This window comes from Trichosurus vulpecula, chromosome 7 (genome assembly GCF_011100635.1).
Source record: "Trichosurus vulpecula isolate mTriVul1 chromosome 7, mTriVul1.pri, whole genome shotgun sequence".
Classification (NCBI taxonomy): Eukaryota; Metazoa; Chordata; class Mammalia; order Diprotodontia; family Phalangeridae; genus Trichosurus; species Trichosurus vulpecula.
Genome location: NC_050579.1, coordinates 79203374 through 79229453, shown reverse-complemented (window position 1 = coordinate 79229453; position 26080 = coordinate 79203374). Strand labels below are relative to the sequence as shown.

Genomic DNA, 26080 nt, shown 5'->3' with positions numbered 1-26080 from the left:
TCAAAGTAAAAAAAAAAAAAAACAATTGGAGAATTTACTGTACATAAGGAACTGTTGTAGGCCCTGGAGGTGAATTACAAATAAACTGATCCCTGACCTCACGGGAGTTATAACTAAGGAGGAATAAGACACATATACATACACACAATACAATCGAAAGATGAGCAGAAAAGTTCACAAGAGACACAGCACTTGGAGCTAAATTCTCACTTATCCTGGTCTTCAAATCCCTCTTAAACATGGAAAAAAGTAGGAGGATTGGTCACCTCGGCTGATATTCTTCACTTCACTCTTTCTTATACCTCATATCCAATTAGTTGTCAAGTCCTATAGTTTCTACTGTCATAACATCTCTCCTCTATGCTCTTTTCTCTGTTCTGATACCTTCTCCATCCAGGTGCAGGATCACCTGATGCTTGGACTATTGCAGCAGCCTTCTGGTTGGTCTCCTTGCCTCAAGTCTCTCATCCCTCCAATCTATCTTATACTCAGCTAACACGCAGTCACCCCTCTACTCAATTATGTCCAGTGGCTCCCTATCATACCCCCAGCACCTTTTAAAGGGCTTCATAACCTGGCTTCTTTCTACCTTCTCAGTCTTATTACATCCTACTTTCTAATCCAACGATACAGGCCTCTTTACAGTTCCTCACACTTGACAATCCACCCCCCAACACTAAGCATGTTCACTAGCTGTCCCCTAGGCCAGAACTCTCTCTTTTCATGATACAGGAGTCCCAAACATTCCTGATGAAAAGACCAGAGACATGGAGAAACTCTGAGGTTCAACTCATATGAACTTGGCCCAGGAACATCAAGCTTCCCCCGATATAGGCTCATCATCCAGGAGACTGCTTCAGCTCTGGTGTTCAACACCTCCTCGGCATCCTCACTTACCTTTTCCCTCTCACCTGGAAGGCTGGAGGTCAGAGCAGTCAACTCCTCCCAAGCTTCCTTTTACAGAATACTCAGACTTTTCCAGTTAACTTCATTTACTATCAGCTTCTCTGCTTAGCTTCAACTCCAGGAACATCACTGTCCCTAGGTCAAGTACCCTCTGGTGGCCCCTCTCCCCCTTTTCTGCTTCCTTTTGTGTATGGTCTTCTCCCACTGAATTTTGAGCTCTTTGGGGACGGGGATTTTTTCTTATTTATATACCTAATGCTTGGCATACAGCAAACACTTAATAAATGTTTGCTGACTACAGACTAATTTTAAATATAGGGGTTAAAAAAACATTAAAAAGCAAACACAATCAACCAGTCATGAGGGATTAAACAAGGATAAATTCCTTACATTGAAATACAGGAAATGATAAATGTGTCTTCTCTAAACCCTATCATTGCTAGGGGTCACAGAGGGAGTCTAATTAGACAGAAGGCCTAGGAGTAGTTCTGTAGTGTCTTAGTGATCTTTAAAAAAGAATGGTAAGAGAGGAGAAGAGAGGGGGACGAGGGGACAGGAAAAGGAAGACTAAGGAAAATTATATTCTGTAAACAGGGTACAAGTAGAAGTCTATACAAACAAGAAGGCAGGGGTGAGGGAAGTGACTGACATTCGAACCCCACTCTCATCTGAAATGGTAAAAGAAAGGAAGGCCACACACACAAACACAGAGTTGGGCAGGGAAATGCACTTCACTTAACTAGGAAATAGGAGGGAGAAGGGAGAAAAGGGAATCAGAAACAGGTTTGATTAAGGGAGGGATTATTCCTAAGTGAAACAAACTCTAAGGATATACAAAAATAGAGCTCTTTAGAGTTGGGCAGGGAAATGCATTTCACTTAACTAGGAAATAGGAGGGAGAAGGGAGAAAAGGGAATCAGAAACAGGTTTGATTAAGGGAGGGATTATTCCTAAGTGAAACAAACTCTAAGGATATACAAAAATAGAGCTCTTTTTGAGTTTGCAAAGAATAGAAATCTTAAGGGATGCCCATCAACTGGGGACTGGCTAAACAAATTATGGTATATAAATGTGATGGAAAACCGCTGTGCTACAAATGATAAAAGGGGATAGTTTCAGAGAAACCTGGGAAAACTTTTATGTACTGAAAGAGGGTGAAGTGAATGAAGAAAATAATGTGTACAACTACAACAGTATCACAAACAACTTTGAAAAACTTTGGAGTTCTGATTAGTGTCATGGTAACTAGAAATCTTGAGGACTGATGCTGAAACACTCATGAGCTGAAAACTCAAGAATACAGAACCAATCTCTCTCTTTACACAACCTCCCGCCCCCTCCCTCCCACGCATACATTTATTTTGGACCCGGACGTGGTGTTAAGCACTTTACAAATAGAAAAAACAGGGTTTTGCTGACTGAAAAATATAAAATTTAATTAAAAAAAATAATTTCAATGGTGCATAGGAAGTTATATGAAGTGATGTCCCAGTGCTCACAGTTCTTGGTATGCAGTAAGGTCTTAATAAAAGCTAGCTGACTTACTGACTGAAGTAAGCAGAATGAGGAAGCAGTATGAATGAAAAGAACAATGACTTAAGATAAGCTGAATGTAGAGAAATGTACCTCCCTCTCTTCACTGCAGAGGTGGGGGGAGGGGCTGTCTATGCATATAGAAGAATGTACATTCATGTGCTGATTCATTCTGCTGAACAAACTTTTCCCTCTTTCTTACAAAGAACGGCTCTTTGCATACTATGGGGAGAAGAGGAAGAAAACATTCACAAAGGAACGTAATAAAGATAAAAGGCATCAATAAAAATAAAATATATACATATATATATTTTAAAATGCTACCCTAGAAGAAGGGTAGAGCTTTTGCTTTTTATTACCTGTAAGAAATTAAACACCTAGAAAAGGATTCCATGGAAGTTCCACACATGCTAAGACATCAGCAAGAGCTATGACTAAATAATGGAGACGTCATCAGTGTGGTTTTTTACAAAAATGCAAAAGGAGGCTTCGGAACGGATGGCTGCTCAAGTCCCTTCCAAACCTAAATTCTGTGAAACAATTCAGGACCTTGTGGATAAATAAACTGTAACAGAAAAGGCAAAAATTCTCTTAGTTTTTAAATCTGTAGCAAACATTTGCAGCGAGCAAATTAATGATTTGATCAAGGTAATTCATTTGTTGCTTTTGCAATTACTTTTAGATTAAAATTCACAGATTAACTCTCACATGAAAAAGCCTACCACGGCGCTGCTTTTCATCCATTTCAATACATTGTATGCCACACATTCCTTCTACTTTTGTGTTAGCCTTCAGATTATATACTCAACTAATCTAGATGTGCTCTGCTGTGTATTTTAAATCTTTGGAATACATTCATCTTTTAACATACTTTTGAAATGTATTCACAGATATTTTAGAGCTTCTAAATTCTACTAAACAACCTCTAAGAAACAAAACACAAGATTTTTTTGACTTGGTATTTTATAAGGCAATTGTGAATCAAGCTTTGGTTTCTTTCTGTAATTTTGTTTATAACTAAGACACTGGCGGTCAAATAGTAAGATGCTTAACAATAATGACGACCAGTATGGAACATGGAGTCACTCCCACTATGTAAAGGTTCACAAGCAAAAAGGACAAAGATGCGGGCCTTATATAAAAATACAAGTTATCTTTTTCATTACGGCATCGCTGTTAACTTTATTAATGTTAACAATCAGCATCATCAAGCAATTCCAAATATTGTTTCAGTGGAATTAAAACAGAAACGTTTAAACCATGTACTATGGATATCTTAATTTTTTTAGCATCAACTTAAAACTAATATTGACCTAAACAGCCTTTAAAGAAGAACACGTTTAAGTTCTGCGTCACACTGTACAACAAATAACTTGTAAAACTGTGATTTCACTAACATTGGCTGAGATTACCTGCTCTTCTTTCTAGGAATCCTTACCCTAAATTGGAATTGTTTCTCTCCTCTGTACTACTATCCTACCCCTCCAAATCACAGCTGAGGACCCTTCAGCAGCACCGCACACTTCATTGAGAAAATACAGGCCATGCATCTTCCAGCACCCTCTTTTCTAAGTCCACATATCACAAAACTCAATAATACCCTCCCCTATTCTCTCAGTGCCAGAGCTGGAAGAGGCTTCAGAGGTCACTTACTTCAGTCCCCTCTGCAGCAACGATTCAACTAGCAGCCACTGCGGCTGTATAAAACCAACCACGACCAGCACAGAGAAGGCCGCTAACACAGGTTCTTTTGATCTGCTTTACTAAGGAAGGCAACGTTAAGGGGTTAACAATCTTACTTTAATCCAACATACAAGTACAACTCACTTAGTTCAGGAGGAAAAGCCAGCATCCTGAACTTCAGAGCAAATACAAATTACAAACATACACAATGTAAACAGAACAAATCACAATTCATAATCACCAGGAAAACATCAACATCTGGATTCACAAGCCAGGGACTCTTAAAATGGCTGCCCAGAGTCCCACGCCACTCATCCAGGGACTGAGAGCCCCAAAAGTCAAAGGCCAACCTTGGATTTTATAGACTTGAGTCAGGGTCAGATGGATTCACACCTACTTAGCAAAAGGGTGTGGGCCAGGGGTTTAATACCTAGTTAGCAAAAGGGTGTGACCCTGGGGCTTTTCACCAAGTAAGGCTTAATCAAAGGCATTTGATTACTTTAGCATTTCTAAAAGAGAAAACAGTTAAAAAAAAAAAGTCCCACCTTAATTACCAATACACTCTCATGTTATAGATGAAGAAACTAAGGCCCAGAGAGATTAAGAAACTTGTCCCAGGACACAGGGCATGATTCCAGTGTAAGTCCTCTGACTCCAAACTCTGCATCCCATGCCACCATGCATCTTCTCCTTTACCCTCCCCCTTCCCACCCCTGACCAGTACACAGAAGATTGCTCCCACAATCAGACCCTCTCACTAATTTTCAGTCTCACTCTAACTACTGGATCCTTCCTTGGGGCCTACATACACATGAACATCTCTGACACAATAAACAAACCCTCAGACCCTCCCATCACCTCATGCTGTCATCCTCTACTGCTCTTCCTTTTCACCATCAAAGTCTTAGAAAAAGTTCTCTACACTCAATACCTCCATTTCCTTTCCTCTCTCCTCCCATTCACTTCTCAATCTCATCACTCAAATGAAACTGTTCTCTCTCTAAGGTTACCAACTCTTTTTTTTTAATTGTAATATACCTTTATAACGTACATAGATATAAACGTTGAATAAGAAAAAAATGAACAGCTTATCTACCAAGTTCAGGGCTAAAAAGGGGATTGCTTTCCACCTAGAATAACTAGTGGGCCATATTCACTGACCTTGGAACTGATCCACACAGCTAATGGTACCGGTAAGCTATTATATGACCCTTCTTGAGCCAAACAAGCTGGACACTCACAAAGACTACTTCATTAGTAGTCTTTCTTTTTTTTTCTCTGATTTTTCCTCTAGAACAGGCCTGCAGGCTGCTTACAAGGTGCCAAAGGATTTCCTCTACATTTTCCGGGGTGCCAGACATGTTTTGGCATGCCACAAGTGACTATGGGCTGCCTTTCCACCACTATAAATAACATTCTGCTCTTTGTTCTGCTTAAATGCAATATAATGATTAATCCAAAAGCAGTTTACTGTTACCTGAAGTGATGGGAAAATTTCCCACATAAGGGGAATACATCATGTTTGTGTATTTTCTTCTTTATCTTTCTTTTCCAGCAAGTAAAGGCTTCTACTCAATTTGTTGAGCAGCTTCCATTCATTCTACAGTAAGCAAATCTCAAGGATGGGGATGTCACGACGAAAAGATTAGAGAATTCCAATCATCTTTTATCTGCCAAATCTAATGGCCTTTTATCACTCCTTCTCCTTCTTAACTTCTCTGCAACATGGTACAATGTTGACCACCATTTCCTCCTAAAACACTTTCTCTTCTTGGATTTTGGTGACACAGCCTCTTTGTTCCTCTTCTGCTCAGTCCCCTTTGCTGGATCATCATCTATGTTATGCATAATAACTGTGAGTATTCCCGAAGGATCTTTCTCGGAGCCTCTTCTCATTCTCTTACTCTCTTAGCAATGCCATCAGCTCAGACGGGTTTAATTATGTTTATGCTGTTCACTCCCAGTTCTATCTATCCTCCTCTAATCCTACATCACACTTCCATCTGTTCCCCAAAAGACACTCCTCTTCACAACACCTCTATTTCTGTCAAAAGAACCACCATCAATCTAACTAGTCAGCTCCACAATCTTGTACCATTCCCACCTCCTCACTTTCATTCACCCCCAACAAAGCCAATAAGCTGCTAAATCTTGTTTTTTCTACCCAAAGACCCTCAAATTTGGCCTCTATTCCTACTCCCGTGGCCACCTCCTTACATGGAGTCCTCATCATGTCTAGCCTGGATCATTACCATAGCCCCCCAACTGGTCTTTCTGTCTTAATCAAATCTCTTTCTTCTATCCTAGAACATATCTATAAAGTGACTGGTGATTTCCCTCAAGTGTATAACAACCACCCCCACAAGGCCTAGGCGTGCCACTACCATGCTCGATGAACTCCAATAACTCCCTGTTGCCTCTATGACTAAATGAACTCTTTTGTTTGGTACTTAATGCTTTTTGCAAGCTGCCATATCCAACGTCACAGCTGAGAATTTTGTGGCATGGCATACTTTACTCAGGAAATTGAGGCCATTCAAAATACTTTTACAGTCTTATTACATACTATTCTCCTTCAAGCATATGGTTCAACTAAAATAGTTTTCTGTTACTCCTATAGGGCACTGCCATCTTCTTCCAGCTAGCCTCTGAACAATATGCCCTGCATGTCTGAAATGTTCCAGCACCTCTTCTCTGCCTCTTACAAGCTTTAATTTCAAAAAATCATAGATTTAAAACTAGAAGGAACCACAGAGTCCAACACTCTCGTTTTATTTATGTTATTTTTTATTTATTTCATTCAGACCTACCAAGTAGCAGAATCATGATATGAAGTCAGGTCCTCCGACTCCAAATCCAAGGCTTTTACCCATTACACCATACACCATCCACAGCAATTAAAGACTTAGGGTACTCTACACATAAGCGTTATGAAATCTTTGTTGAGTTGATTTCGGGATAGTTCTGTATCAAAAAAGATACAATTCTCTCACAGGGAAGGACATATATCTGGTGGTCTTATGTTTACGAACGTGTACATAAACAGGGCCCATGCATATCAATAGCCAGCATTATCCTACCTCTTCTGGAAGCCTTGATTCACCATTCCTTAGCCAGTTTTAATTCCCTCCTAAGCCCTCCCCACTACCAGCACCAATAGAATCCAATTATGCTCTTTGAGGACGAGGACAACTAGTTTTTGTCTCTGTATACAGTGTACTAAGCACAGTGCCTGGCATACATTAGCTGCTTCATAAATGAAGTACTACTTCTAAGCTTTGGTGATATTCATTAATAGAAAATTTATGAGTTTATAGATTTGAAAATAGATCTAAAAATGTAATTTTTTCCCAAATATTTTAAAAATTTATTAGAAAACATGAACAAAAAAAAGTGTTTGTCAAAAGGGACAATAATCCTAACCTACTAATAATAAACTGTAGAAATTTATAAATTTACAAGCTATTCAGAACTGAGTGATTATCTACATAAAATATATTAGCACAAGCCACTTTTCATAAAAAACTTTTACAATATATAATTATCAGAGTATGAGTCACTCAGAAAACACTGATGGGTAAAACACCTCTTAACAGTCACAACTCACACATATTCTTGATTCAATTAAATATTTATTAAGCTCCTACTGAATTAAGAGACTACAAAAATTATCCTCAGAGTCTATGTCATAGAACTGCTTTACAAATGATATCACTAGGATGCGATTCTTTGGTAATCAATCTCCTTTGGATGATGTCCACAGAAAAAAAAAATCATTTAACCTCTCGGAGGCTATTTCTTCATCTGTAAAATGGGGATAACATCTGTATTACAAACCTCAAGGGATTATTTTCAGTGTCAAATAAGGAAGTATATACACACATATATTTTTATATTATGTGTATGATAGGTTAGAATCCTCAAATCAGACTCGACAGATCTCACTAGAATAAATTAAAAACATTCACTGAAGCATTAAAATCAAATTGGGTTTCAATTTCATTTCTACAAACAAATCTTGATAATACAAAAATCTACAGAATACAATATTCAAAGATTGATTTTTATCAAAAAGTCCTTCACCATCTGAATTATAAATCAATTTGCCACCAATCAAGAAAAACGAAAATGTTTGTTTGTTTTTTTTTTTGTTTGTTTTTTTTTTCTTTACAATTCCTTGTTATTTGCGTAACTAATTTCCTTGTAAGATGGAAACTCTCTATTTGATGTCATTCATTTTTTTTGTTTCATTCAGCTTATCAATTGAAAACAGATTAGTCAGTTCCACTTTCTGGTTCTCAGAAGTTAACACACAGTGTTTAGATTGAAACACTTCATGGAAATGTTTAAATAAATAAGCCATGGTATTTTCCTTGACTTTTGAAAATGACAATACTTCAAAATGACAATTATACTGACTCAATTCAGCAGAGACACTTTAAAATGGAAAGATCCTGGTAATTTTCAGAATGCACAAAAATGCTAACAAACTTTGCAAACGTGGCAGCATGAAGTGAGAAAGAACTTTGAAACTAGTGAAGCTATAGGGAGCAATCTTGCTAAATTAATTACATAGGGGTAAAAGAATTCAAGTAGACTAAGCATGAACAAACCTGGTTCCAAATCAGACTCCACGCTAAATGAGGGCACTGATCTAGGGTCTAGACCAGGCTTCACACCCACTGAGCTGCACACCCTGGATCAAGTCACTTCACTCCTATAGGCACCACCACAATAACTATTACCACATGCTAGACATTGTGCTATGAAAGCTTTACCATTATTATCTGATCTGATTCTCACAACGACTATGGCAGATGGGTGCTATTATTATCATCGCTATTTTATGGATAAGGAAACTAAGGCAGGCAGAGGTGAAGTGACTCACACAGGCCCCGCACTGCACACCTACCTCCTCCCACTTAAAAGGATAATACTACTCGGATATTCTTTAGGAGGCCCTAAAACATGTTTAACATTCTCTCTTGCACTAACGTCTTCTGATTCCTCAGCTTTTACCTATTATCCAGAACTTACTTTATCCAGTGAGCTGAACTGTGGCTCAGCTGAATAAATAGGGGATTTAGGTTTTAAACCTCTAAGTCCAGGGGCAGCTAGGTGGCAGAGTGGGCAGAGCACCAGCCCTGGAGTCAGGAGGACTTGAGTTCAAATGTGACCTCCAGACACTTGACACACTTACTAGCTGTGTGACCTTGGGCAAGTCACTTAACCCCAATTGCCCTGCCTTCCCTCAAAGAAAAAAACCTCTAAGTCTACAAAGCATCCCTTTGTATCCCAGCCCATTTTAGATTCAGCTCTGAAGAAAAAAATTTCCCAAGTTAGTCCATCTGCTGAGCTATTGGAAAGGTACGTTCAAAATTGTTTTCTTACTATTTTACGTGCTATGGGTGCTCAATCACTCTTTAAGAACACAGGAAAAGGCTAAAGAGTGAATACGACCCATCAAAAGTTTTGTTACCATTAGATATGGCTAAACTGTGAATCACTTCAGTCAGTTCTGGAAAGTCATTTGGAACTGTGACCCTTCTAAGTCGCCAACCTTCTGGATACGTAGAAATGAGAGATCAAAGAAAGAGGAAAAGACTCACATATGCAAAATTATTTATAACAGCTTTTTGTTCTAACAAAGAACTGGCAGCCGGAAGCAAAGGAGATGCTCACCGCTGGGAGGGATGGCTGAACAAATGATGGCAAACTGAATGAAAGGAGTATCATAGTTAGAGAAGAGACGACCAAAGCGATGGCTGCATAGGAACCTGGGAAGACTTGTACGAACTGAGACAGGGGGAAGTGAGCAGAATCAGGCAAACATTTATATAGTCAAAGTACCATAAAGAAACACTACTGAAAGATGATCAACCACGGCCCCGGAGGACTGATGGTGACAGAGAGGTAATGGACTCCAAGTGCTAAATGAAATGTTCATTTTATTTTGGACATGGAAACTGTATGAATTTTTTGTTGTTTTTTTTTCTTTTGGAGGGGGCAAGGCAGGGCAGTTGGGGTTAAGTGACTTGCCCAAGGTCACACAGCTAGTGAGTATGTCAAGTGTCTGAGGCCAAATTCGAACTCGGGTTCCTCCTGACTCCAGGACTGGTGCTCTGTTCACTGCGCCACCCAGCTGCCCCAACTGTATGAATTTGTTTGGCTTGATTACATTTATTTTTATGAGTATTTTTTTTTATTTCACAACAGGGGGGAGTAAGGAAGAGAATGAAGTTAGTAACAGTGTCACTCGAAAAGAGTAATTGGAAGCATTTATTTTAAAGCACCAGAGAACTGATAAGGAAACACAAACAGGACAGCTTTGAAAGCAACAGCTTGGGTGAATTTACTATATATGTTAAAAAAAAACCAACTGTACCTAATAAATTTGAAGTTTCATATATGATACTCATTTTCTCTTCTTAAAAAAAATGAATTTGTGGAATTAGACCTATTTCCTGCACAAACAGATGTTTCAAAACACCATAACTAACTGATGCTAAATTCCAATAAAGATGCTACAGAATTCAAGCAGATTTTTCCATTTGTAAAAGGATTCAGCATGATTTAATGATATCAAATAGTTAATTCCATGTTCCATGCCTGCTTCATGATTTGCTATAAAGTCAATATACAATTCTTCACTACAAATGTTCTGCCTTTTCCCTAAGACACAAATGAAAATGGGACTTGTTTATACATGACAAGAATTATGATTTTACAAAGAAAAAGAATGTTCTTTTAGATGCTATTTTATTTAGAAGCTATTTTATTCCAAAGTCTTCAGTGTTATTAAACTATTTAAGTTTAAGCTCATCTTAAGTCAACAAAACCGAAGTCTCATTTAGAAGGCATTAGACAACTGGATAAAAAAAGAGAAGGTAAAGCAAAACTGTGGTCAAAAATCATTTTAAAATTCATTATTCATTCTTGTCAGTTACTGAAAGGTTGCAACAATAGATATAGATTAATTGCTAGTTTTCCTTAAAGTTATCTTCATGAAGTCAGTGGATAACTCTAAACATCAAAAGCAAAATTTTATGTACAAAAAGATTGCTCAATTCCAGTGTAGAAGTGTGATTAACTTTGTAATGGTACCTTCCTTTTTAGACCACTGTGAAGCAACATATGCTGTTCTACTCACCTTTAAAAACTTTAAACTATTCCTTTAAGAATTAGCTCCTTCAAAACTCCCTCAAGAGTTATAAGCAAATCCTTCTGGAATGGGTTTTGTTCCTACACGAGCTTAAAGCCAGAAATAAGTTGTGCTCCCCCTCTCCTTGAGAATATCAAATAAGCTCTACCTACTACAAGTACAGAGAAAGCAGTTTCTAACTTATGAATGGGTTCTGTTCCAAAAGGTGATGTGCACGAATCATTCACTTGAAACTGAGAATGCATTTTCCCATTAAAACACTATTATAAATAGTGGGTGTGTCCTCACAATAGCACCCAAAAACCCAAATAAAGCTGAAACAGTACTAATAATTTCCCTGGGGAAACCCTGCTAGGACTGCTTACCTCTGAGCCTCTGCTCAGACCTCAGCCGACAGCCCTTGGGCCTTCGATGAGGTGAGAGAGAAGAGCAAGTACATAGAGGGGTCTGGATGGAAGCTCCAGCAGCTGCCACAGCAACATAGTAGGAAGGGGCCTGCCTGAGGGGATTCCAATACACAGAGCAATGGCAGAGGAGGGAAGGAGGTTAAGCAGGAAAGAACAGGTTAGTTCTGACCCACAATGGTATCCATGGTAAATGAAAGCTCCTGAGACAGGAAAGCAGTAGTTACTGGCATCCCTGGACTATTGGTAGGTAAAGTATTCCAGGTTTAAGATTGCCAGCATCTATATTTCCATTATATGCATCCCTTTCTCCATGTGAAAGAGCTACATTTTCTCCAAATCATAACTGCCCTGAATTTATAAAGTTCCAGCAATGGTTATTAAATATATCCTATGTGTAGAATACCCTGTGAGGGGGCCTTTAGTCACTGTGGATGATGCAGGCAGGATACAATGACAAGAACCCTGGATCTGTAGTCTAAGGACCCGAGTTCACATCTTGGTTGTGTTCCTTGCTATGGATGTTTGACATTAGCCAAGTCACTCAACTTCTTGGGGCCTCAGTTTCCTCATCCTAAGTATAGAACAATATCACCCTACTTATAGAGAACACAAATATACAAACTTATGACATAAAAAACTATAATGAAGTGTTAAAGATAGGCATTAGAAATACATAAAGCCTAACACGAAAACTAGGGAAGGGAGAGAAGTCATTAATGACTAGGGAGGAATTAGGCAAGTCTTCAGGCTTGGATGGTGGGTTTGAAAGGAGAAGGAAGAATTCAAGGGAGTCCATTCCAACACAGGAAACAATATGAGCAAAAACAGAGTTGGGAAAGAGCAGGGTTTGTTCTGGGGACAGAGGTTTCTAGAGCATACAGAAGAAGTAACATGAAATAAAGCTGGTAAAGTTGGGGGGCACCTGTGGGCCTTGAATACCAGGCTATCCACTAAAGAATTTCTAGAAGGAATAATTTTTTTCCTTTTGCTTCACAATTGCCATGATCAAAGATTTCAGGAGTTCTGAGACAATCTTCTGTTCATAGGACTCTCTACAGACTAGTCCTCAACAAAGACAAGTAATATACATTGGCAGTCAACCCCACTTGGTTTGGTTTCCTAATTGTTTAAGTGCTGATCACATAATTAAGGGGGGAGAAGTAGATGAAGAGAAGGCAAGAAGGAATAGCTCCCATTCACAACGCATTCTGATATTTACAAAAGCACTTTACTCACTCAGCAGGGAAATAGGCCTGGCAACAACGTGAAGGCTAAAGTGGAGGAGTGGCTGATCCTGAAAAGAACAGTCAGAGCATTACTGTAATAGTTGGGAGTATAAAAAGGAGAGAAAAAGGAGGGTCTTTAGGCTGATGGTACTGAGAGGAGGAAAAGGATTTAGCAGGGAGGCAACAGCTGAACAGATCAGAGAGATAAGAAAAAATGAGGTAAAAAATAAATTAAGGTTTGAATAAGATTCCATCATCTGAAATAATGAAGTCAGTTTACTGAATGAAAAAAAGGTCAGAAGAATGAACAGATTTGGAGAGAAGATAACAGGGAATGTGTTTGAGAGTCCAATTTTGTCTGATGACATCCCACTTCAAATTCGACGTTTGCTGAAACCAATATTCCTATTATATGTAATTCATTTCCTAAAGCAACGGTTTCCATATTGGTGCTTACGCAATATAAATTCCTTAACGAAGGCATATTGAAAAATCTGAGCTTTATTATTAGGAAATAAGTTCAAATACATTTTGAAACAAGAGTTATCAATATCTAAAGCATTATCAACTATATAGAACTTATTTAGGAAACCAGGTACCACCTAAAATTTTTTTATTAATTAAAATTAACTAGACTGACCCACTGAAATATGTGATAATATACACCTAAGGTTGTCGCTAACCACAAACTTGAACTAGTAGTTATACTGAAAGTATATTCATATACTGTGATGTAATTAAACTTTAAGCACATAGACATAATTGAGTGCTTCAGCATTTTAATATGAGATGTAAAAGTTACCCTTGTAATTATTCATAATGCACCTTAATGATGCTGGATAGAGATCTAAAACTGCAGACTCCACACCTGCTACAAGTATAAAAACTACATTAACAACCTTCTACTGAAAATAATTAATTTAACTTTCCAAGTAAGGAACGGAGAGTCTACAATCTCCCACATCAATCTGTCTACCTTTAGTTAGAAATTTTAAAAATTAGAATCAACTAAAGCACCTTCTGCTAGAGTATCGTGTGGAACATATCCTTAAAAGAAATCAGCACAAAAGACTATGTAAGTCTTTAGAAAGCAGTTCACCAACACTTTTTTTTACCCTAAGAATCCTATTCTGTATGTCAAGGTTCTACAAATGCTGTTGATAAAAACCGCCACCATAAAAATATACATTTTTAAAAGTCCTAGCAAAAAAATAGAATAATTTCCTAAGCTGTATCAAAAATTCAGTATTTCTTCTATTTGGCAAACAAATCTTTACTTCGACAGCAACAATTTTCCCTGCTGAATGTGAAATAATCTTTAAAATATCTAATTTCAAAATCTGAACAAAAATATGAATTACATATTCAGAGAATATAAGTTATACATAGTCCACGCCCCTTGTTTCACAGTTGAGAAAACTGAGGCCCCACGTAGCAGTTGTGTGTGCTGCCCAAGGCCACATGGTTTACACTCCACATCATGCTTTATTACGTGACTGAAATTTAATCTGCTCACACCCAAGAAGGCAGTTCAATCCACATATGTGTTATGTGCATATATACGTATGTAAAGGAAAGACTAACTAAACTGCAAATTCATATTTCCAAAGTTCAATTTTCCTGAATTTGCTTCCATGCTAGCTGCTCTCCCTCCAACTTTTTCCTTTAACGTTTCCTTTAATGTTTAAAGAACAATTGCTAAGTCTGGTGGCCTGGGTTCCTCTCAGGCCTCCCAAGGAAAGCAATGTTATTTTTCCAAAGGGCAAAAGATGATTTCCATCAAATGTGGAGTCAGTTTATGGAGAAATACAATCTACAAGCAATGTTTTAAACAGAGTAAAAGAGTCTCTGTTATCTCTGAAAGCCTGGCTCATTACAAAGCAAATCTGAATGCAAATCAAGTCTACTAAGCTAGATAGAGACCCTTACCAACATGATTCAACATTAATGTCAACTAAGTAAAATTCTGAAGATGACTAATAAAGACAAATACATTAAAGCATATATACAAGAGACTATTTTGATTACACCATAAACTGACAACTATCTGCTCATCTCTAAATGATTAAAATATTTCAAACAAAATGGAAAAGTAACTAATACTGAAAATGAGGGCATCTTTTCTGTAAAGGGTGGAGAAAAAGAGAAAATATAAGGAAATGGATACTCCACTGCTCTCTACTCCCTGACAGGAGAGGAAAACTTTAAAGTGCCCTTTCAGGATTACTTTTTGAGCCAATTCAGAGATAGCCACTTCACTATCAGACCTACGCTGAAACCACAGATTACTACATAATTTCACCAAACTCAAAAGGTATATATGCTAGGTTGATGGGGCTAGAAATAAAATTTACATATTACTTTTAACTGTCAAAGTACCTCAGTCATCATCTCATTTGATGCTCACAGTTATATATATAAATAGTAAAGTAGGGAAGGGTTGAGAAGGACATTATAAATTGAAAACTATCATCAAGGCTAAAACTGAATTCACACCTCAAAAAATTTTTCTCATCATTCAGAATATGTCCCAAATGTCATGGCCCTGAAACTAATTCATAGGTTTTTACCAAGAGAATTATTCTTTAAAGGTACACATTTCATATTTTTGTTGGAGAGGCATTAAAACACAAAACAAAAACAACTCAACATTTAATAGTCAAAAGTAACAGGAATAGTTAACGGTTTTTATGTTAATAAACTCCAGCTAAGTTTTTGTTGATAAGTGGTTACCAAGTTTTCATTTCTTCTCAATTTCCCTGTCAAAAATTTCAGGCTACTTACCAGGGAGTCCTACTTCTTGGAGATTCAATCAAGTACTTAAGATTTAGAAAAAAGGCCTCCTAGTATATTGTACATTACCTTTAGGGGGGGTTTTAATTAAATTTCAATGACTCAACATGTTTCTATACTCTAATACTTTTATCTCTGGGATGGTCTCCTCTTGCTAGCTTCTATTTATTACATTTTTATCTCCACCTCCATTAGAGCCCAGCTATACTCTCCCATCCTATTTTTCTGGATTGTCAAAGAATTAAAACCAAAAAATTTTAGTAATTAGAAGCATACCAAATATTTTTAAATTACTAGTATTTTCTATTGTAAAATGAATGATTAAAGATAACAGATGCAGGCAAGAAACAAAGGATAGAATATGTCCTAAATGCAAAATTAACCAACTTACATATACACGCTCACATATGATGAATATTACCTAAAATGTATTACCTTATCTTTTCAACATGACTAATGTGGAAATATGTTTGATATGATTACACATGGATAGCCTATATCAGATTATTTGCCTTCTTTGGGAGGAGAGAAGGAAGGGAGGGGGAAAAATTTAGAACTCAAAATCCTATAAAAGTGAATGCTGAAAACTAAAAATAAATTATTTAATCAATTAAAAAAATAAATAAAATGTAATACCTTAATAAAAATGAGTTTTACTTCATATGGAAGTTAATAAAATACTAAAAACCCCAACAAGCCGAATTCAGCTAAGAATAATTCTTGTGCTCTGACTCCTACAGAAAGGGACAGCAATCTCACAAAGCGTCCTACTGATATAGGATAAAGCCCTGAGCTTGGAAGTCACAAGAGTGTCCCTAGAAGCACCCTCTGCACATCAAGTCTCTTGGTTTTCAAACAAGAGACAAAAAAGAAGCCTTTTTAAGGTTCCTTTTAAACTCTTTGGCAATCTCAGAAGTTAATCTATGACATTTCCTGAATTAAATGATGAACAATGCTGCCATCAGGTCAATCACAATATTACTTCTAAGTTAAGCTATTAAAACTGGGACAGTTAACATCTAATCTTTTACTCCATTTCTAACAGCATCCGCACAAGATAAACTTCTCAGCAGATGGTTTATTCCAAAGAATAAATGGTGGCACCAACAACTCACATCCATAAAGAACTTCTTCATATTTCACCACCTCAAGTGGTTTGGTTTTTATCACTTTTTGGTAAACATTCTAAAAGTCTGGTAGAGTAGAAGCAGCATTAGATTTGGAGTCAGAGGACCAGGGTTCAAATTCCAATTCCATTTCTGCTGTTTACAATGGGATTCTGGACAAGTCATTCAGACTCTCTGGGCCTCAGTTTACTTATAAAATGAGAGTTGGTTAACACGCCCTTTTAAAGATCCCTTTCCAGCTTTAAATCTATGGTCCTCTGAGATCTTCACTCTACTCCCATACCATCCAAAGTGGAGAAATAAACTACTTAAAAGCCAAGCCCTCTGCTTTTGTTTTTAGTTATCAAGTTTATGTTATTTAGTTTTCATCATCATTAAACGAGGAGCAAAAGAAGAATTAAAAACAAGACAACAACCATAAGCTAATCATACGATTGAGATTCAGATCATTTCAGAAACGATCCCTCATTTCAGGAGAATTTACTACCTACACATAAAATGAGACAACAGACCTAAGGCCCTCTTCCTCCATCCCTCTCCCTCCCTCTTTCCAGCACTCTCAGAGATCCTGCTCCCCTCATAAAGCACAGCATCCATGGCACGCTGGTTCTGGAGGGGGGGAACACTTCTTGTGTCTTCAAGCCTTTCCCTTTGCCCCCATCACTCAGCAAGGCTTCTCCATCTAAGGTTCATCTTCCCTAGATTTATCACCCAATCAGGAATCTAAGAGTAATTTATCAGCTAGAGATCCAGCTTTAACTGTCACATCTGACCACCTTTCCTCCTCCATCTTCACCCCTTGCTGACTATGGCCTCTAAGGCTGTTGACCACCCTTTATTCCTCCTGATTTTAGTGACACTGCTATGCCCTGGCTACCCTCTTATCTCTCTGAGTGCACCTTCACATTCACCAACAATGATTCAATGCCCACCTGATGACCCTTAAGTGTGGCTGTAACCCCATGGCTCTATTGAGGGCCATCTATTCTTCTCTCTTTACAACCTCTCACTTGTTAACTTCATTAGTTCTTAAGGGTTCGATTATCATCTGCGTAGATAACTGGGCAGCTAGGTGGTATACCTGTTAGAGCCTCAGGCCTGGAGTCAGGAAGGCCTGAGTTCAAAACAAGTCTAAACCACTTCCTATCCATGCGACCCTGAACAAGTCACTTAACCCTATCTGCCTTAGTTTCCTCATTTTTAAAATCAGTAGGAGAAGGAAATGACATGCTAGTATCTTGGCCAAGAAATCCCCAAATAGGGTCAGTCATGAAGAGTCACAAATGACTAAAACAAGTAACAGCAACAACAAATGTAGGTAACTCTCAAATCGATATATCCTGTCCTAGTATCTCCTAAGTTCTAGTCACCCATCTCCAACTGCCCACTGAACATTCTGAACCAGATGTTCCATCAACATCTCAAATTCAAAAGGCACAAAATAGAATTCAAAGAAACACAGGATCACAGATTTAAAGCTGAAAAGAAGCTTAGAAGGAAATTATTTTAACCTCATTTTGCAGATTAAGAAACAGCCCTATGGAAGGAAGGTAAGTGGCATGCTCAGGGTCACGTAGCTAAGAAAAACATGAGGTTGGATCTGAACTCAAGTCCTCCATCCTATCCACTATATCACAAAAGCCATCTCTCTTTCTGCTGAGGCTACGTCATTCTTAGAGTCAGAAGGTGGTCCCAAACTGGGCACTGTCCTTGACTCCTTACTCTTCTCATCCCACATATCCAATCATTTGCCAGATCTTGTCCATTCTCATCCCACAATCTCTCATAGCCGTCATCTTCTCTCTCCTCTTATGCCCACCTCCCTAATTCAGGTCCTCAACATCTCTTACCTGGTCTGTTCTAACGACCTTCTAAATGGCCTCCTTCCTCATGTCTTTTTTACTCCAATCCATCCTCCACACAGCTGCTAAGATGATTTTCTTAAAGCACATGTCACTCCCCTATTCTATTCTTTGACTTTAATGATTCCCCATTGCCTCTAGATTGAGATAGAAATGCTATTTGTCTTTGAAAGCCCTTTGTGCAATTGGACTCCTGCCTTCCCATTACTACACCCTATAGTCCAGTCAAATTGGCCTTTGTGCGGTTCCTCACATAAAACATTCCATCCCTGTGCCTTTCAACTGGCTCTCCCCATGCCTAGAATGTGCACCCTTCTCACCTCCGGCATTTAAAACGTTTCTTTCAATGTTCAGCTAAACAACACGCTCTGTTTGAAACTTTTTCTGATTCCCCAGCTGGCATTGCCATTTCTTCAAAATTATGTTATCTATATTTGTAAACTTTTTATGTTATGTGTCTTTGCTAATAAAAGAGTAATAAGCTCTTTGAGAGCTGGAATGGTTTTATTTTTATCTTTGTATTTCTACTACATAGCAGTGCCTCGCACATTCTAGGGAATCTGATAAATGCCTGCTGATTGCTTATATTTTCCCTGCAAAATCCTTAAGAGGAAAATATTAATTTTCCCCCAAGACAAATTTCCTGGGATAAATCTTAAGAGTCATTTCTATCCTGTATAAAAGATTGAAACTTATGACTGTTCTTTGATATAATATAATGGATGACTTAAGAGCTTAAGTGAAATAAGCCTAATTGGGGAAGAAGAAAGTAATTTAAATCTGATGATCTTGAAGAATTTTTAACACTATGGGAAAGTGAATTTAGGCTAAAATGTTAATAATGTGCTTCTGAATTATAAAAATATTATTCTACTAAAGACCAATGAATGGAGTTGAAGTTAACTTAAAAAGATTAAACTACAAAGCCCTCAAAATTTGTCTATCCCAAACTGGCATATCTGAAGGCTGAATACGGTTCTCTTCCAGCTTGCTTAGATTTACCAGCTACCAGCCATGTGTTGTCCAATTGGGAAAGCAATTACACTGTGCTTGAATGAGGAAGGAAAACACCCAAAAGTCACTTCACATAAATATCAAATGTGTTGAAAAAAATAATAGTAATAAACCAGACAGTCAATAATTGAAGCGGAATTCTGTTACTAATAGTGCTGGATACACATAAACATAAGTAGTTACATAGATTTGGTTTTCTATTCCTGGGATGCTTCTAAGACAAAATAGCTGGTACATACCTTCTGAGAGGATAGCTTCTTTCAAACAGAGCAACAACTCTGCAAACCTTCTGACATCACTGACCAACTGCTTCACATACTCCGGATCAATAATGGGACTGTTGCAACAATTTGGGCTGGAATTTATGCTGCTCAAAGAGTTGCTCTTAGTGCAGTGCCCCATTCTCCAGTGTCCAGAATTAGGAAGAGAGAAAAGATTACACAAAGAGAACCGGCCAAATGATAAACCACGCTTGCTGCTTCCACAGTTCTGCCGCAACATCCCAATTGTTGCAGTGCCTCAGAAATCCTTTCAGTTAATGTCCATCTGATAACAGAAAATGGAAATCCTTAAAGAGAAGAGAAGACAATGATTAGGTACAAATACATGGAAACAATTTCACTTTATTTCTGAGAATAAGGCATGGTTGCCCTTTAGGGCATCACCTCATGCCTCAATGATAACCTTTAAAGTAACCCTATTTTTTCTATAACATCTATCTGCGTGTAACCAATTGCTCCTTGACATTTTTATGATTAGCCTATACAACTTCTTGGGGTAGACAGAAAGTTCTGTAAGTTTATCCATGGTAAAATGTTTCTCTTTTATCTTAAAATTTACCCCCAATTTACCCCTTTTCAAGCTCAGGAATGCCTTTAAATCTAGTATTTCCTAAAATGGTGACTGCATCTATGTTCACCCAATATTGCTCAAATAATGAACATATCACATTCCTCCTTTTAGATTTCATCTTTCCAAAATGAAGAGTCCTTATTTTTTATCTATATTCAAATAGGAAAACAATGCAGTTTTGTTCCGATTAATTTGTTTACATTTTATGGGAGCATTAATTTTGTAATTTACAAATCAATACTGTTTTCTCCATCAAAATCATTTTAAATTCCAAGAGACAGAAATGTCCCTAAACAGAACAAAGATGAAAAGGCAACCAGAGTTGGACCAAGTAAATAGAGAAGAGATTCATGCTAGAGGTAACACAAGTTTGAGGGTGCTGAGGGACTGATACACACACACACACACACACACACACACACACACACACACACATATATATAGTGTCTGAAAAAGAAGACACCAAAAACATGAAAAAAAACTCAAACCTTATTAATATCCAAAAAAAGGCAACTAAGAGTACATTAATAATGGATCTCTATGCAAACTCTCCTTTGTGTACAAAGTCACCCATTCCAGTCATCTCTACCAGAATCAAGGCCACCGTAGCACTGGCCATCATCCTCATTCTCCTCCCACAGAGTCTTGGATTCTAGAGCTGCCATGCTTGACTCCACACCAGCTCACTCACTTGCTGGCCATTTCCAAACTAGGAATACTCCAACCCCACTCTCAGCTTTCAGGCTGTCCTTTATGGGTTGGTCTCCCCCCATAAAAATGTAAACTCCTTGGGTGCAGGATTGTCTGCCTTGTCTGTATTTTTATCTCCAGCATTTAGCACAGCTCCAAGGAAGAGTTTTAAAAAGTTTTACCCTTGAATTCTCATCAAACTCATTTGAGTTCCTTGAAAGAAAACCCTAAAGTCTCCCGGACAATAAACATGGCACAAGGAATAAAGGAATAAAGGCATGCTCACGAAAGCTATTTCCCTCTCTGATGAAGATAACAACCTCTTTCCTTCACCCTATGTACTTCCATCAGTTGCCAAATCTTGTTCCTATGACATCTCTATGGCCCAACCTCCCCTTCTCATCTCACCACTCTAGCTCAAGTTCCCATCACCTCTCACCTCCCCTTTGGTCTTCCTGCCTCAAGTCTCCCCTCACTCTACTCCCTCTTCCAAACAGACACCAAAACGATTTTCCTAAAGCTCAGCTCAAACCACGTCACTCTTCTACTCCAAGCCAAGCTGGCCTCTTGACTGTTGCTCAAATAGCCCTCCATTTCTGGTGCTTTTGCCCTGGCTACTTCCCCTGCCTGAAACATTCTCCCTCCTTATCTCCACCTCTTGGAACCCCTTGCTTTCTTTCAAAGCTCTGCTGAAGTGCCACCGTCTACATGAGGTCTCTCCTGATGCTCTCAATGGTAGTGCTCTTCCTCCCTAATCTACCCTGGATTCACTTTGTCCATATCCTGTAAAGACTCATGCATGTATAGGTTGTCACTGCCATTTAGAATAGGACCTCCTTGAGGACAAAGACCATTTCTCTTCTTTCTCTCCCCTGGGCTTAGGACGATGCCTGGCACATGGCAGGACTCACGGCCCAGGGTCACACACCAAGTTACTAGTATCAGATATGGTATTCAATCCAGCTTTCTCCTAGCATCTGGCCTTAACAGCAAACTAAGAGAAAGACTGAAAAACTTGGGACTTGATGTACTTTCCTGTATGAATATTCACCAGTGCAGTTTCTTAACTGAAAATTGAGTTTCCACAGGAAATTACAATTATAAAAATATTTCCACATTAAACTGGTACATGTTTTTATGCTAACTCTCCTATCGCTTCACTTCAAAGCCAAAGTATTTGTAGATTATGAAGAAAAAATACAGAGATGATGACCACCACTTTCAGAGACCTACCAAAGAGCTCCCAGGTGAAGTCTGAGCTGTGCAAACAGACAACAGAGAAAAAAAATGTGTGTAATTCTCCCCAAATTTTCATGGAACCCATTTCACCCCCCACCCCCACAGCTAACCAAAATATTACTAACTTCTCAATCAAACATCTGTTATTTCTCTATTTACATATTACCTCCGTCTTTAGCAGGCATGCTCCTAGAGGGCTGAGATTCTTGTTGCCTTTCTTGGCAGCCCCAGTTTAGCCAAGGACCCAGCACAGAGTTGTGCTTCCTGAACGTTTGATTGAATACAGCTATCAAAAATGTATTACAGATGCAAAAATGCCCTGTTTCAAAATTGGGATTGTAGGATTTTGAACTGGAAGAAATTTTGGCACAGCCTACTCACTCTCACAGACGCAAAAACTAAGGGGGAGGGGAGCCTAGCGGAGACGGACTTAAGGAAGTTCAAACAGACACTAAGTAGCCAAGAGAAAGCCGGGGCTTGAACCTACACCCTGGGAGTCTGAGTCCAGACCTCTTAACGCTATTCTAGGAGAATACCGTGTGGTTCGATGGAGAGGACAAAGGCTCTAGTCTAGGGCCAAAGGTCCAAATCCCAATTCTGATACTAAGAGTATGATAAGAATTTCAGTAAATCGCTTAAACTGTTCAGTGCCCCACCTCCACCTCCACTCCCCAGTACAACGGAATAGACAATCTCAAGCCCCTTTCAGCTCTGATTTTATGGACGGCTTTTCCTACAGCTTTCTATGACTCGGGTCACCAGTATTTCTCCCTCAAAAAAGAAAAATAGGTACGGAAATACTTCCTTTTCAAGAAATGAGCTAACGCTGTAAAATGGCCCGATCTTGTATCACCATCTGTGCACTTCCATCTCACCACGTCTTTCTCAGGGAAAAAAAAAAAGTCTGTTATTTCAGAAATCTGCTCTTTCAGCACATTTTTCCGACGAGGTGGGCTCGTGCTGCGTGCGATGCGCCTGGCAAAGTTTGGAGGCTCGCGGCTAGCAGCCGTTCTTTCCCCCATCTTCCCCCCAAATATGAAACGGTTCGCAGTGCACAGCCCCAGAACGTTTAGGTACGGGGCAGGGGGCAGGCCGAGGTGACAGGTCAGTCCGCAACCAAATCCGCTCTCGGACAAAGATTCTGCAAAGCAGGGCTGGCCTCTCCCGTGCCCGGGCACCTTTCTCTGCCCGGTGGGCAGTGGGAGCCGCGCAGGCTTTTCCCTAGAGGAAGCCCTCGGCCCCCTCCCTTCCCCGCCCCGCTAAGAATCTCTCCAATTCTTAACAGAGGAAGGGTGGGCGGGTGGGAGAACAGAGGTCCCCGCTCCACACCAAGGTGCCCCAGAGATCGTCCCCCAGACCGGGATGGAAATGCATTTTGGAGAGCAGCAAGGGGGGCTTCAGAAGCAGAAACGGCAGGGAGAGGGGAGGAGAAAAGGTGAAGTACGGAGGGGGGAGGGGGGAAAGAGAGAAGTAAAGGGGCAAGGGAGGAAGTCAAGATGAAATTAAGGAAGGGCTTGAGGAAAGGAAGGGAGGAAAAAGAAGGGGAGAAGGTAGGAAGGAATGGGGAAAAGGGAGGAGAGTAATAGAGGAAGGAGAGAAGGAAGAAACAGAGAAAGTAAGGGAGAAATAAGGGGGGAAGGAGGGAGGAAGGAATGGAAAAAAGAAAAGGGAGAAGAAAAAGAAAAAAGGGAAGGAGAAGCGGGGGGGAAGGGAGGGAGATGCTGCCGACACCGCCCCCACCCCCAGCCTGGACAGGTAACAGGGTGACGAGGGGTGAGGGCGGCTAGGTCACTTCCAAACCCAGGAAACTGGCGAGCAAATATAAACAGGGGCGCACGAGGCTCCGCAGGATTTGCCCAATGGACTTTTACCAGAGCACCCCCAGCCCCCTTCCCCGCCCCCACGTCCCGCAGCGAACGCGGGGCCCCGACTTCTCGTTCCCGGACCAGAGAGGCCGGGAGAAGCGGCGAGCAGGAGACACTCCCGGCCGAGGAGCCCGGGGACGCCCGAGGTGGGGAGGGTCGCCCAGCCTCGAATCCAGGAGGTTGAAGCTGGGGAGAGGAGACGGAGAGCGGCTGTGCCCCGAGCGGTGGCCGACGTCCCCTCCAAGGCCAGCCGGTCCCGCACCTGCTGCCCCATCCCGTCGCGGGAAGCTCCGCACGGACCGAGCCGAGGAGGGCGACCCCAGGACGAGCTCCCTGAGGGCTCGGCGGAGGCCCGCACAGCTCACCCGAGGGCCTCGACCCTCGCTCAGCCCCGGACCCCGAGCCCGAGAGGAGGGGGCTGAAGAGGAGGGAGCTGGGGGAGGGGGCTGGGTGGGGCCCGCTCCCTACGCGCCTTCTCCTCCCCCACCGCGGCCGTAGGGAAGGGGGCTCGGCGACACTCACCGGCGGAGCATCATCGCGCCGCGGCGGGCACGCGGGGCGAACATCGAGGTCTCGGGGGTCGTGGCTGAGTCCCGTAGCCCGCCGCCCGCGGAGGAGAACCCGCCCTCCCCGGTCCAGCTGGAGCAGAGCCGCAGGGGCCGCAGCCGCAGCCACAACTCACTCCGCGCTGCCCCAGCTCCCCGCCCCCTGCCCCGGAGTCGCGGCCGCCCCGCCCCCACCGAGCCCCGGAGGGGCGGGGCCTAGGCTCCCCAGTGGAACAGGTGGAGGGAGGGGCTGCTGGGGCGTCCCGGACCTCCAGCTGCTCCCGCGTTTCCTTTGCGCCACGGGGAGCCCGGGCCGGAGGCTTTGAGCTGGCTTAGGAGTGGCCGGAATGTGGCCCGCTGCGACGTGCTCCGTGCGGTCCCGGGCCGACCGGGGAGCGGGCTAGCAGAGCATGCGGTTTGTAACAGACACGTTAACCAATTAGCCCGCAATCCCGAGGCAGCCCGGACTCCTAATTGGCCAGCTGCCCAGTACTTCGCGTGGAAAGTAAGTTTCCGAGCACGTGTTGATTGGTCAGAACGTTGCGAGAACCACTTAGGTCCTTGGAAAGACCCGCTTTCCCCTCATCGTGCCTTTGCACTTTGAGTTTCTCATGCCTGGAATGCACCCCCTCCCTTACCTGTCTCATATCGCGCCTCTCTTCATTTAAAAGACAGTGCAGGCGTATCTTCCGCAGGAAGCCTTTGCTGCCTTCAGCCCTCACCCCCAACTCTCAGCTCTTGCACTTAACTACTTTCTATATAGAAATAGCTCAACCAGGGGTTCTTAACCTCAAGTCCATGAAATTGTCGTCAGATGTTTTGATAACTGTTCAATAAATGGAGCCAGTAGGTGGTGCCTTGGATAGAGTGCCAGACTCTCAGCTTTCTGAGTGCACAGTTACTGGCCCAGTGACCCTGGCCGAGCCACTTCACCCTGTTTGCCTCAGTTTCCTCATCTGTAAAAGGAACTGGAGAAGAAAATGGCAAAGCGCTCCAGTGTCTTTGCTAAGAAAACCAAGAAAATTAGGGGGGCTAGAAAACCACTAAACAGCAACAGTTTGAACAAATTGGTTTTCTTTTGTAAGTCTGTGTATGTCGCATATAAATACATTATTCTGAGAAGTAGTCTGTTGGGTTCACCAGATTGCCAGTGGGGTCCATGACACAAAAAAGCTT

The 26080-nt window shown here is 40.7% G+C and overlaps 1 protein-coding gene across 1 annotated transcript in view; it reads right to left on the bottom strand.

The window, feature by feature from the left end:
- The window catches only part of LOC118856332 (rho GTPase-activating protein 29-like), a 72161-nt gene extending 47093 nt beyond the window's left edge, over window positions 1-25068 (bottom strand). Inside the window, exons 1-2 of the mRNA XM_036766592.1 lie at window positions 24882-25068; window positions 19953-20281 (exon numbers count right to left, since the gene is read on the bottom strand). Of these exons, the coding sequence (XP_036622487.1) occupies window positions 19953-20214 (262 nt within the window). The 5' untranslated portion in view covers window positions 20215-20281; window positions 24882-25068. The remainder of the gene's footprint in view (window positions 1-19952; window positions 20282-24881) is intronic.
- Between the last annotated feature and the right edge of the window lie 1012 nt (window positions 25069-26080).